The sequence below is a fragment of the Myripristis murdjan genome, chromosome 5 (assembly GCF_902150065.1).
Source record: "Myripristis murdjan chromosome 5, fMyrMur1.1, whole genome shotgun sequence".
Classification (NCBI taxonomy): domain Eukaryota; kingdom Metazoa; phylum Chordata; class Actinopteri; order Holocentriformes; family Holocentridae; genus Myripristis; species Myripristis murdjan.
The window spans coordinates 37,807,476-37,821,440 of NC_043984.1; the positions used below are offsets into that span (position 1 = coordinate 37,807,476).

A 13,965-nucleotide genomic window follows, 5' to 3' on the forward strand; every position below is an offset into this window, starting at 1 on the left:
TTTTGAGTTTTCATCCATTTATTTTATTCTTCTGAAATTGTTTAGATTTAATATTATTAGCACGTTCCCTCACTTCCTGTTTTACTGAGTGACAGGGTTTGTGTGTGTGTGTGTGTGTGTGTGTCATCATGTGAACCATTTTCTATATGAAAAGTGCTGCACTACTAAAGCCTGACTGATTGATTGATTGATTGATTGATTGATTGACTGATTGATTGATTCTCCCATGTGTCTCTCTTCCAGCTGATTGGCCGGCTCCATCATGCCCCGCCCTCTGCTCCACCTGGCTGTCCTCGCCCTGCTGGCAGGTAAACAGGCTCCGCCCCTCCAACACACACCTGTTCACACCAACATCCAGCTGATTTTTCTCAAAACGCCGACACAGCAGATCAATATCAGTGAGATCAATAACAGAGGATCGGTGGATAACAGGAAAGCAGTGACTTTAAATACAAACTTCAAACTTTATTGTTCATCACGGCCTTTTACAAAACAAAGGATACAGTATTTTTTAAATCTTTTATTTTATTTATTTTTCTGTGACGGTGTATCAGGGTCACTGTGAGCCAGGTGGAGCCAAGGGAGGGGAGGGGAACATGCCAAGAAAAAAACTTAGAATTTCTGAGATTAAATTCATAGATTTACAAGAAAAAACTATTCTCTGAGATTAAAGTGGAAAATTAATGAGGAACTAATAAGGAGGAAAAACTATTTTTCTTTTTTCTTTCATAAATGTAGGATCTTGACAACTGTGAGTTGTGTCTGTCTGTCTGTCTGTCTGTCTGTCTGTTTCTCTCTCTGTCTGTCTGTCTGTCTGTTTCTCTCTCTGTCTGTCTGTCTCTCTCTGTCTGTCTCTCTCTCTCTCTGTCTGTCTCTCTCTCTGTCTCTCTGTCTCTCTCTGCCTGTGTGTCTCTCTGCCTGTCTGTCTGTCTGTCTGTGTCTCTGTCTGTCTGTCTGTGTCTCTGTCTGTCTGTCTGTCTGTCTGTCTCTCTCTCTGTCTCTCTCTCTGTCTGTCTCTCTCTCTCTGTCTGTCTGTCTGTGGTCCAGGTGCTGCTGTTCAGGTGAAGGCAGCCTCTGGACTTGGACGGGTCAACATCAGCGCCTGTCCCATCACGTACTTTGGGAAAACCTACGACTCGATTTACGTGAGTGCGAGGAACCGACCACCACAAAATGCTCTCTGGTTCTACAGAGAACCTGAGAGGATCACACACACACGCTAAAGGTTCTTCATGTTTATTGGAGCTATCTGGTGGCGGCAGCAGCTAACAATTCTTTTCCTTGTGGATTAATGTGCAGATTATTTTCTGCACACAACCTTCCAACCTGCCCACAATCATTTGACTTAAAATACTCAGAGAACCTTTTATTCTGAAAATTTACCCCCCCCCCCCCAATTTTTTTTTTTTAAAAAGGTTCTTTACTGAACCAGTTTGGATCCACAAAGAACTTTCTTAGAAATGGTTCTTTAAAGAACCTATCTTTGTGAAAGTTCTTTAAAGAACCATTTATTGTTTCGAGAGGAACCATTTTTGATGGTTCTTTGAGGCACCTTTGGGGTTCTTTAAAGAACGATCCACAGAAACGGTGCTTTAAAGAACCTCTTGCCAAAAGATGGTTTCTTCTATGGCATCATTCTGAGGAACCATTTTTGGTTCCAGGTAGCACCTTTATTTTTCGGTGTGTATTGTGTTCCTCTGCTGTTTGATGGGTTTTCGTTTCTCTGCTGTTCCCAGATCAGCAAACCGTCACCAAACACCTTCGCTGTGTCCTTCGGTGACGGCGACGGCTCCGCTGCGGCGCCGCAGAGCATCGACAGCATCTCGGCGGGCGCTGAGGTGTCGGTCGACTTCGAGACGAGGATCGATCCGACCGAGGCGCCCGTCGGCTCCACGCTGCACTCCAAGCTGCCCAACATCACCTCGCCGGCCAGGTGCAGCGTCAACGTGGTCGGCTCGTTCAGCTTCGAGCTCGTAAGTCCGGCTCAGGGTCAGAAACCAGTTTGTCCTCCTCCTGTGGGATCCAGGCTGAAGAAAATCCTGCTGGTCTGAGTCCAGAACCCCAACCTCCTCCTCAGCATCTGGACTCTGAAGAGACGTTGCTGTGACTTGGGCCGATTCAGAAGAAACAATCTGCTGATTCTGGGCTCAGATCAGCAGGATCTCCTTGTTCCTGAATCCCATGTCAGAGTAGGATCTGCTGAGGGGATCAGCTGCAGGCCTGAGACACGGCCAGCAGGGGGCAGCACAGGTGGAGCTATGGACAGAGAGGAGGAGAGAAACTAGTTTTGTGTTGTTGTTTTTGTTTTGTTTTGTTTAACAGTCTCTCTCTCTCTCTCTCTCTTTCTCTCTCTCTCTCTCTCTGTGTGTGTGTGTGTGTGTGTGTTTAGGTCAGGATGGAGATCTTCAGTTTCGGAGCTCAGGCGGCTCTGAAGCTCAGCACCTCTCACCGATACAACTTGTTCAACAGATCAGTCGTGAGTACATGTGATGACCACACACACACACACACACACACACACACACACACACACACTGCTGTTTTTAAACACAGCAGGTATAACTATATCTATCTATCTATCTATATATATGTATGTATATACACTACTCACAAAAAGTTAGGGATATTTGGCTTTTGTGTGAAATTAATGGAAAATGTAAAAAGTTCATGCTACAGTGATATTATATCATGAAAGTAGGGCATTTAAGTGGAAGCATACACTGGTGATTTCCTCATCTCAAACAATTTCTTGAAACAAAAGCCAACAACAGTGGTGGGTATACCACAACAAAAAATGTCAGTGTCAATAACTTGTCATGTGCCCTTGAGCATCAATTACAGCTTGACAACGACGTCTCATGCTGTTCACAAGTCGACTTATTGTCTGCTGAGGCATGGCATCCCACTCTTCTTGAAGGGCGGCCCTCAGGACATTGAGGTTCTGGGGTACAGAGCTCCGAGCCTCTACACGGCGACTCAGCTGATCCCATAGGTTTTCTATGGGATTCAGGTCTGAGAAAGTGCAGGCCACTCCATCTGAGGTACCCCAGTCTCCAGCAGCCGTTCCCTAATGATACGACCTCGATGAGCTGGAGCATCAAACACCTGATGTGAATTTTGCCGTTAAACTCCTTGTTAGAGAACAGCAACTTGTGCAAAAAATACTGAAACATTGAACAGTTGGACATGTGCATTCAAAAGTTTACAGAAGGTCACATTAAGTTCACCTGTAAAGGTTATAATGCATTTTAGGTTCATCCTGAAATTTCACCCGAAAGCCGAATATCCCTAACTTTTTGTGAGTAGTGTATGTAGAGAGAGAGATGTATGTAAAATCTGTTGTCATGCGTGAGTTGGCTTGGCCCTCTGTAATAACATTCTGACAGCTCAGTTTATGAAAGCGTGCTCTCTCGTCTCCAGACTCTGAACATTCAGACGAGGAACAGCGCGGTTTCTGAGGACACGTTCGACACGACCGGGAAGACTCTGGAGGTCTACAGAGACCTGAGCGGCTGCAGGCGAGGAGGTCAGCGTGCTGAGTCCACTGAGGGGAAATATCATTCATCAGAAACACTGTATTGATCACTGATGAGAAAACTGGGCCAGCCGCAGCTGCTCACATTCTCAAGAGAATTAAATGATCAGAAATAGAAAGAAATATAAAAATATGTGCCTTATAATTTAAAAAAAAGTATGTGCATTCTGTTTAAAGTTGTATCAGAAGTATGTGCATTATGTGTATTAAATATAAACATGTGCAGTAATACGACAAAATATTACAACAATAAATACAGAAATAAGAAATTGATCACATGTAAAGTCCACCTACACACACCTCATATGCACAGGGATGCTGTGGTGTTGAGCTGCTGTCAGGTCCTACAGGTGTAAAGGACCTCACAGGTAAAAGGTTAGATCAGCTCTGCAGGTAGAAGCTGTGAGGGAGGCGGGACTTCCTGTGCTCTGACCTCCTGACCCTCCCCTCTCCTCCCAGATAAGATCTATGCAGTGAATGAGGTGGTGAGTTCGACACCTGAGACGTGCCAGGTGGAGACGTGTGACGTGAACGCCGCCATCACCAACGTGTCGGCCTGCGGCTCGCCGGCCTGGTGCCATGGCAACGGACAGTAACTATCTCTCTTTTACACCTGGAAACCAGTGAGCCTAGTGGATGATGGATGGATGGATGGATGGATGAATGAATGGATGGATGGATGAATAGATGGATGGATAGATGGATGATGAATGGATGGATGGATGACGGATGGATGGATAGATGAATAGATGGATGATAGATGGATGATGGATGAATGGATGGATGAATAGATGGATGAATGGATGATGGATGGATGGATGATGGATAATGGATGGATGAATGGATAATGGATGGATGAATGGATGGATGGATGCATGCATGGATGGATGGATGATAATGGATGGATGAATGGAAGGATTGATGGATGATGGATGAATGGATGGATGAATGGATGGATGCATGAATGGATGGATAATGGATGGATGGATGGATGAATGAATGATGGATGGATGAATAGATGGATGGATAGATGGATGATGAATGGATGGATGGATGATGGATGGATGGATAGATGAATAGATGGATGAATGGATAATGGATGGATGGATGAATGGATGGATGGATGGATGAATGGATAATGGATGGATGAATGGATGGATGCATGCATGCATGGATGGATGGATGGATAATGGATGGATGAATAGATGGATGAATGGATGGATGGATGGATGATGGATGGTGGATGAATGGAAGGATGGATGATGGATGGATGGATGAATGGATGGATGAATGGATGATGGATGTATCTGACTCTTGGCTCTGTGTGTCAGGTGCTCCCCGCCGCCCACCATGTGCACGGTGACGGGCTCCACCGTCATCGACCTGCAGGGTACCGCCCGGCCGCCCGTCAGGTCCCACTGCGGGTACACTCTGCTGCAGCCCCGGGCGGCGGGGGGGCGGAGCCCGGCCTTCGCCGTGGTCGCCGTTTTCCGGGAACGCAGACGGAGAGACGTTCCCCTCCTGGACCGTGTGATGCTGTTCCTGACGGAGAGACGCACCGTCATCAGCCTGGAGCAGGGCGGGAGAGTTCAGGTACACACACACACACACACACACACACACACACTGAAGACCTTCACAATAAGTGAATGGTACAATTTTACCAGTGTATATGCTGTATATATTTATACTTTTTACATAGTCTGGATTGCTTATGCCTGTATATATTGTTGTAAGATTATTGTAGGATTAGTGCACATATTTTTACATAATGCACATAAAACACTTTTTTATTCTTTATCTATTTTAGCCTACATGCTTTTGTATTTCTTATTGTCCTTTTCTATTTCTTATAATTTTCACAAATGCTTGTAATTTAAGTCCTCTCTTGAGAATCTGAACAACTGCAACTGACCCAAATTGCCAAATGTTCCCCCGGGGATCAATAAAGTATTTCTGATTCTGATTCTGACTAAGAAATAAAAACATGAAGTTTTTATGTGGCCAACAAAGTTTCCCCGGGGACTATTTTTCCTGGCGGAGGAGGAGGAGGAGGAGGAGGAGGAGGAAGGAGCGTTTCAATCTGAAAAAGTCCTGAAAACACAACAGTGCTGCTGCTTTTCGGAAACCTCATGTGGAGGACTTTATTCCAGAGGTGTTATACTGGTGTGAAGACAGACAGGCGTTTCCATGGTGACCAGCCTGTGTTCGTCACATCCACCTGTCGTCCGCTTGCAGGTGAACAACGAGACCGTGTCGCTGGGCCCGTCGCCTCGGCTGGTCCAGGGGGTGGAGCTGTCCAAGAGCGAGGCCGGGGTGACGGCCACCATCCTGTTCTCCAACAACAGCATCCCTGTGATGTTCAACGGCTTCACCGCACACGTCGACCTGACAGGTGTGCAGAATGACCTCCCCGACCAGAGGTGTTCAAAGTAGGGCCTGGAGACCCCAGGGGTTCATGAGAGTCTTCCAGCAGGTCCTCAGCAAAATGAGGAATACTTAAATGTATCAGAGTAATGCCTGGATCCCCACTCTTTTAAAGGGATACTGCAACATTTTGGCAAAATCCCCTTTTCTAAACTCCCCCAGACCAGTCCAGATCATTTTCTCCTCTGGACGTCCACTGGTTCAGTTCCTGTGGGTAGCATTTCCTGTTAGCTTAGTATAAATATATACATACAATCAAGAGTTATCAAGTTTATTGATCTGATATCATGTAACTCCCATCTTCTCCTGAAACTGATCAGGATACGACGGGCCGGAGGTGCAGGGGCTGTGCGGCGGCCTGGGCGGCTCCTCTGATGAGACTGAATTTAAGAGTCCTCTGTTCCACGAGCCCGGGTGAGAGCACACAAGTGAAGATCTATAACACTGTAGATTTCAAAACGTTATGTACACACAGGTGTGCCAGCAGGCAGGGCGGTGGGCGGGACCTATTTGCATATTAATAGATATGCACATTTTTAATGAGGGCAAGATTTAGATCCACATTTAAGGCTTTTAAACAGGTAATATTGATGCACATGGGCTTAATAAATGACTGGAGTAGGTGTGTGTGTGTGTGTGTGTGCATGCGTGCGTGCATGGGAAGTCAGTTGATCTCATGCTGTCTGTCGCCCCCTAGCTGTGAGACACAGTACAACGACTCTGCTGACAGCACCATCGACTGCAGGGCGGCGACTGCCAGGTGAGGAAAGACTTTACCCAACAGTTTATTTTCCCCAAAATATTCAAATCACAGGCGGCTGCCTCAGATCACTGCCTCTGTAAACAAACCTCTGAACCAGACACAAACAGAACATTAGTGGGGAAGGAAGAAGAAAGAAAAGAAATCAGGTGCATAAATGTGTGAATGCAGCAAAGCTAGTGGCTGTAGAAGGTGCAGGAGTAAGCAGGACCAGGTACAGCAGGTACAGCAGGTACAGCAGGACCAGGTACAGCAGATACAGCGGGGCACGAGGCCCGAGCCAGGCCGCCGACCTAAAGCCGGAGGCCACAACCCCTGTATCCTGTTTTTCCACCAGTGACAGTTTGTGATGTTAACCAGCAGCAGCACCTCATGACTGTAATCTTGCTTCCTGTCTGCGTCACTGGACCAGGTGTGACCTCCTGCGGCAGGAGCCCTTCACCGCCTGCAACAAGCACATGGACCCGGAGCCGTACATCACCGCCTGCACCGACATGCTGTGCAGGTACCCCGCCGTGGACGACGTCCACTGCCAGCTGATGGAGGCGTACGCCACGGCCTGCCAGAGCCACAGCAACGACACGCTGAGCGGCTGGAGGTCCAAGGCCAGATGCTGTAAGACCGTCCTGCAGCCCCACTGGGTCACGTTAATGAAGACAATAATGATGATTATAGTAATAACAGTATTTCCACAGCATGCCTCTGAAAGAGTTCACAGCATGCGTTCCAATAAAAAGACAGTGTACATATTAACAGTAAAAACATGTAAAAACACAGTACCAATAACAAGATGTTGTATAAGTTGAAATTAGATGAAATAGGGTGGGAAATATCATATAAAAACTACATTAAAATATTTAGTATTTAAAGGAAGGCAAATTCCCGTTTCTCAACTTCCTGACAGACTGAGACCAGATGTTGGACACCATTTCCACCTCTGGACGTCCTGTGGTTCAGTTCCTTTGGGTAGCTTTTCCTGTTAGCTTAGCATAAAGACTTGAAGTCTGTGGGAGTCATTAGCCTGGCTCTGTCAAAGTGGAAAGGCTTCAGCAGCTTCAGCTGCTCTGAAGCTGTCTCAGTTACTCAGTGGATCACTTGGATCTGAAATACATGTCCTGGGATTTTTTTTAAAAAACTTGGTTGATTAGAGGAGCAGTCAGATGGTGGCGCTGTAGCCTCTGAACACATTTCTCCTTCTGTCTGCGGCAGTGATCCTCACACCGCTGAAGGTGGAGGAAGATCCACCACTAATTCACTTCTCAAAACACTCTGCTTTGTTTTTTTTTTTTAATTCCAAGACGTCCAACATCTTGTCTCAGTCTGAGGAAACTGGAAAAAGGGGATTTTACTGGAGCTCAGATCTGGCCTTATTTACCCCTGTGCCTACCTGTCTCCCTTCTCGTCTCTACCTGTCTGTCTGTCTGTCTGTCTGTCTGTCTGTAGCCACGATGCTGTCGGCCTCCTGCCAGGACAAGTTCTGCGCTCCCCACGAGTTCTGCGGAGAGAGGATGACCATCGATGGCCAGCTGGAGACCGCCTGCCTGTGCCGGGCCGCCTTCGCCTCCAGATACAGAGAGAACACCTTCGGTACGTCCAGCGGCTGCACGGCTCGTTAACACAAGCAGACTAACGAGCTTCATGCAAATTATCCCTGAAGTGAACGTGAGCGTCAAGGCAAAACAAAGCGTATGAATTTTACAGAGTGCAGCTGCAGTGGAGAGCATCAGGTCGCCTGTAAAGGTTTACAGGACAGTGTAGGAATCTTTAAGTGTAGGAGTCTTTAACATGTTGAGGCAACCTGTTGGTGCTTTTTATTTGACTTGTTGGAGAGTTATAACACTAATATACTGAAGCCCCCACATGTCATTCAGCAGAACAATCAGAATGGTTTTGTTTTGTAGTTTTTTGGTCAGCACTGTGTGTTTCCTGGTTGTGGTTCAGGCGAGCCGGCCGTCTGCCAGCAGGACTCGGCCTCGCTGACCCTCGCCGCCTGCCTCCTGGAGGAGAAACACATCGACTGCTCCCTGCTGCACCTGAACGACCACACCTGCCGAGGCAAGATGGACAACCTGACCCGCATGGTGACGTTTGGCTACGACATGAAGGACAACAGCTGCGGCACCGTGCTCATGGTGGGCGTTCACACCAGCTCTCTGACAGGCCACGCCGACCGACCAGATCCACCCGGCGGCCATGTTCCTAACCCCTAAACCCTGACCTCTAACCCCTGACCCTAACCCCTAAACCCTAATCCTAACCCTCACCTAACCCCTAACCTGAACCCTAACCCATAACCCGAACCCTTACCCCTGTTCCTAACCCCTAACCCCTAACCCTAACCCTCACCTAACCCCTAACCTGAACCCTAACCCTTACCCCTGTTCCTAACCCCTAAACCCTAATCCTAACCCTCACCTAACCCCTAACCTGAACCCTAACCCTTACCCCTGTTCCTAACCCCTAAACCCTAATCCTAACCCTCACCTAACCCCTAACCTGAACCCTAACCCTTACCCCTGTTCCTAACCCCTAACCCCTAATCCTAACCCTCACCCCTAACCCCTAGCCCTAACCCCTGACCCCTAACCCCTAACCCCAACTCCTAACCCTAACCCCTAACCCCTAACCCCAACTCCTAACTCTAACCCCAACTCCTAACCCTAACCCCTAACCCCTAACCCCAACTCCTAACCCTAACCCCTAACCCCAACTCCTAACCCCAACTCCTAACCCCTGACCCCTAACCCCTAACCCCAACTCCTAACCCTAACCCCTAACCCCTAACCCCAACTCCTAACCCTAACCCCTAACCCCTGAACCCTAACCCCTAACCCCTAACCCCAACTCTTAACCCCTAACCCCTGACCCCTAATCCCAAACCCCAAACCTGAACCCTCTGCCATCTGGTTTTCCTTTCCTAGTCAATGGAAAGAAACGACCACACAAAATGTAAAACACTCTGTCGCCGTCCTAGGTCCTAAGTAAATCTGGCCCTTGGGCGCCCACCTGTCCCACCTGTTTGCTGTTTTTTTCGCTGACTGTGTTGGTGTTTGACCTTGAACGCAGGCGAACGACACCCACCTGCTGTACAAGAACGCCGTCCTGATGGGGGCCAGGAAAACGTCCGGCCTCATCACTCGCCAGAGACACGTGGAGATCGGCTTCTCCTGCTTCTACAACCAGCCGGAGATGAGCGGCATGATCAAGATCAAGCAGAGGTGTGTGTGTGTGTGTGTGTGTGTGTGTGTGTGTGTGTGTGTTCTCAGTGTAGAACCATAAAATCACCTCCTAACATTTTTTCCAGTTTATAGTTTCAGCAGAGAAAGATGAAACGACTGTAAATACTTTTTTTTTTTTTAATTTATCATTTCCGCAGCCGAGAATAAAGGACCAAAAACTTAATTAGACATAATTAGTCATGCTTTGCAGCTAAAGCCTCAGCGTTCTGCTTAACATTTCATTTGTAAATGAAAACCTTTAAATAACATTTGTCCTCAGTCGATTTAACACATTTAAATGACTCGGTGTTGCCAAAAAGAAAAAATAATGTCGGGGTTTACTGTCAGTTTTCCATAATGTAATAACTGAGCTGATAATGTCATACCAGTCAAAACTCAGTACACAGCTGTCGCCCAGTTTGTACTGAATTTGCATGAAGATTTGCATGGAATTGCAGAAGCCTTATGCTAAAATATTCTCAATAGGCTTTTTCAGGAAGCCTTATTCTCTACAGGTTGGAAACTGAAATATCTATATATCTAAGTTTTTTTTGGCTCATTATAAATGTGTGTTTTTTTGTTTTTTTTTTAAGTCAGGGTTTATTTGAAATTTATCGTAATACATGACCTAGTTTACATCCACACCACAAGTTGTTTTGCTGGAAGCTGGCTAAAGTGTGTGTGTGTGTGTGTGTGTGTGTGTGTGTGTCCTGCAGCCCTGTCATCCAGCAGATGGTGTCCGGAGCGTTGGCGTACTCTGTGATAATGAACATCTACACCGACCCGGAGTACAAGCACGCCGTCAACTCCAGCACCGAGATCCAGCTGAACCAGAGGATGTGGGTGGAGCTGAAGACGGAGGGGCTGGACAACAGAACGGTCGCCATGGTGACCGACTCCTGCTGGGCGACCGTCCAGCCGTCGTCCAATGAGAGCCTGAGATACAACCTCATCGTTAAAGGGTGAGGCGGCAGCTCATCTGCCAGAGTGTGGTGTGAAAAAATGCATCCTGCTGCACTTTTTCAGGATTTTCAGGGCTGATGCCGGTTATTATTATTAGTAATCCAGAACACTGATATTGGGACTGATTTTCTTTTTAAGTAAATTTGACAATTGCAGTGCCAAAATTTCCCGAAGTAGAAACACCAACACAGATCTTGCTTTGAATTATCTAAAGTCTTTTATTACATTAGTGAAAGAATTGCAAAGAAAATCCCCCCAAAATTACCAGAGGGAGTGAGATTACAAGAATTAGAAAAATTACAAGAAACCTATATCTATAATTATTAAAAATGAGACATTTAAAGGTCAGATGAGTGGTGCTGCATCAGATTTTCTTGTGTTGTATTGCTTGTGAAATAAAGCATTAAGCTTCAGCATCATCTCTGCAGGCTTTGGCAGCTGAAACATTCTTCACACTTTATTTTGTGTTTACGTAAGAAGTCAAAGAACAACCAAAAAAAATAGGTCTGTTCTGCTCTGTTCATTCTAATATGGTCTGAATCTTATTTCTGTATTTATTGCTGTAATATTTTGTAGGATTAATGCACATAATTCTACATAATGCACATAACATTTTTACCAGTTTTAATGCTAATCTGTTAGTGGAGCAGCTGCTGATGTGCCGTCTGGCCTGTGTGTGTCTGAGCAGCTGTGCGAACCCTGCCGACCACACGGTGAGGGTGGAGGGCAACGGGATGGGAACCTTCAACCACTTCTCCTTCAGCATGTTCCAGTTCTCCGGGAAGACCGGCGACATTTACCTGCACTGCAAACTGAGGCTGTGTGCCAAGCAGGGCAGGAGCTGTGTCCCGGTAGGCCTGCTGTCAACACACCTGCACGAGTGCAAGCTACACACCTGCACGAGTTACACACCTGCACAAGTTACACACCTGCAGGAGTACAAGCTACATACCTGCACAAGTTACACACCTGCACGAGTACAAGCTACAAACCCTCACGAGTACAAGTTACACACCTGCACAAGTTACACACCTGTACAAGTTACACACCTGCACAAGTACAAATTACTCACCTGTACAAGTTACACACCTGCACAAGTACAAATTACTCACCTGTACAAGTTACACACCTGTACAAGTTACACACCTGCACAAGTACAAGCTACACACCTGCACGAGTACAAGCTACACACCTGCACGAGTACAAGCTACACACCTGCATGAGTGCAAGCTACACACCTGTACAAGTTACTCACCTGCACAAGTTACACACTTGTACAAGTTACTTACCTGCACAAGTACAAGTTACACACCTGTACAAGTTACTCACCTGCACAAGTACAAGTTACACACCTGTACAAGTTACTCACCTGCACAAGTTACACACCTGCACAAGTACAAGTTACACACCTGTACAAGTTACACACCTGTACAAGTTACTCACCTGCACAAGTTACACACCTGCACAAGTACAAGTTACACACCTGTACAAGTTACTCACCTGCACAAGTTACACACCTGCACAAGTACAAGTTACACACCTGTACAAGTTACACACCTGTACAAGTTACTCACCTGCACAAGTTACACACCTGCACAAGTTACACACCTGTACAAGTTACACAACTGCACAAGTACAAGTTACACACCTGTACAAGTTACTCACCTGCACAAGTTACACACCTGTACAAGTTACTCACCTGCACAAGTTACACACCTGTACAAGTTACACATCTGCACAAATCCAAATTACTCACCTGTACAAGTTACTCACCTGTACAAGTTACACAACTGCACGAGTTACACACCTGCACAAGTACAAGTTATACACCTGCACGAGTTACACACCTGCACAAGTTACTCACCTGCACAAGTTACTCACCTGCACAAGTTACACACCTGCACGAGTACAAGTTACTCACCTGTACAAGTTACTCACCTGCACAAATACAAGCGACACTCCACCCTAAACTGTGTGTCCCGCCCTCCTCTCTCCCAGAACTGCGGGGCAGCCGGTCGCCATCCCCGCAGAGCCTCCAGGTCTCACTATGCAGATGAAAACCCCGCCCTCATCACCATGGCCTGGACCAATTAGACGAGGGCAGCGGTCCTGGTGACCAATGAGGTAAGGGCAGCGTTCCTGGTGACCAGTGAGGTAAGGGCAGAGTCCCTGGCAGCCACAGGTTGCTGTGTTGTAGCTGATGATGTCGTACAGGTGCATCACGTATGAACGTGTCAAACCCCAGAGCTCAGCTGGACTGCTGGCAGGTTCTCCAAGTCGTTCCTGACAGAATGCTGGGGAGTCCCAGGTGTCTCACCTGTGCGGACGCTCCTCAGGTCCTCCTCCCTGTTGTGATCACACCTGTTACTGTTGTTAGTATCACACAGTTTGGAAGAGCTGCAACAGAACGGGAATAATTTGGAAAACTGTTGGTGCCTGGGATCAGACTCGAGAACCTTCCATGAAAAGTCCCTCAGTTTAATTTCAGCTTTTCAAGCAGGATAAGAGGCTCACTAGCATGGTGACCATCACGCTTGGTAACCAAAAATCAAATCTGCTTTTCTTCTCAGGTCATCTCCATGGTAACCTGGACTTACCTGCAACCTTCAAGCTGAAAACGACCTCCGACCTCTGACCTCCAACCTCTGGCTGGCCTGAATCCTCTCTGTTAATGATAATGATAACTTAATGATCAATTAATTAGTTAATAATAATTCCTGCTGTGAAAAGTATTTATGCTAACCATAGAAACTGAATAAAATAGAACTGACGGTGGCTCCTGTCGCCGTGGCAACAGCCGCAACAGTTCAACTGATGTCACAGTGACGTCAGTTACTCACAGTCGACGCCGTGACATCAGTTTGCCTCATTAAGCTGCTCTCGGTACTTTTATCTGTTCTTCTTTATTTATTGTGTTCTCACTGGGCCTTCACGATTGAAATGTCATTCTTTTCATGCACACCATGTTTGGAATGACGATAAACGAACCTTGAACCTTGAGCTGTTGCCCCGGCAACGGGAACCACCCAGAAACACTCTGATTTGCTGTGAGACGAAGGCCC

General features: G+C 46.8%; 1 protein-coding gene across 1 annotated transcript; it reads left to right on the forward strand.

Moving 5' to 3' along the window:
- Positions 1–249: 249 nt before the first annotated feature.
- Positions 250–12,997, forward strand: LOC115359837 (alpha-tectorin-like). Its single transcript, XM_030052479.1, has 17 exons — positions 250–308; positions 1,048–1,145; positions 1,737–1,973; positions 2,390–2,476; positions 3,421–3,526; positions 3,995–4,127; positions 4,867–5,128; positions 5,774–5,930; positions 6,283–6,376; positions 6,660–6,722; positions 7,135–7,337; positions 8,166–8,309; positions 8,664–8,854; positions 9,789–9,940; positions 10,657–10,902; positions 11,592–11,754; positions 12,902–12,997. Exons 1-17 carry the CDS (start codon positions 263–265, stop codon positions 12,995–12,997), a joined length of 2,478 nt encoding a protein of 825 aa, XP_029908339.1. The 5' UTR covers positions 250–262.
- Positions 12,998–13,965: the final 968 nt, after the last annotated feature.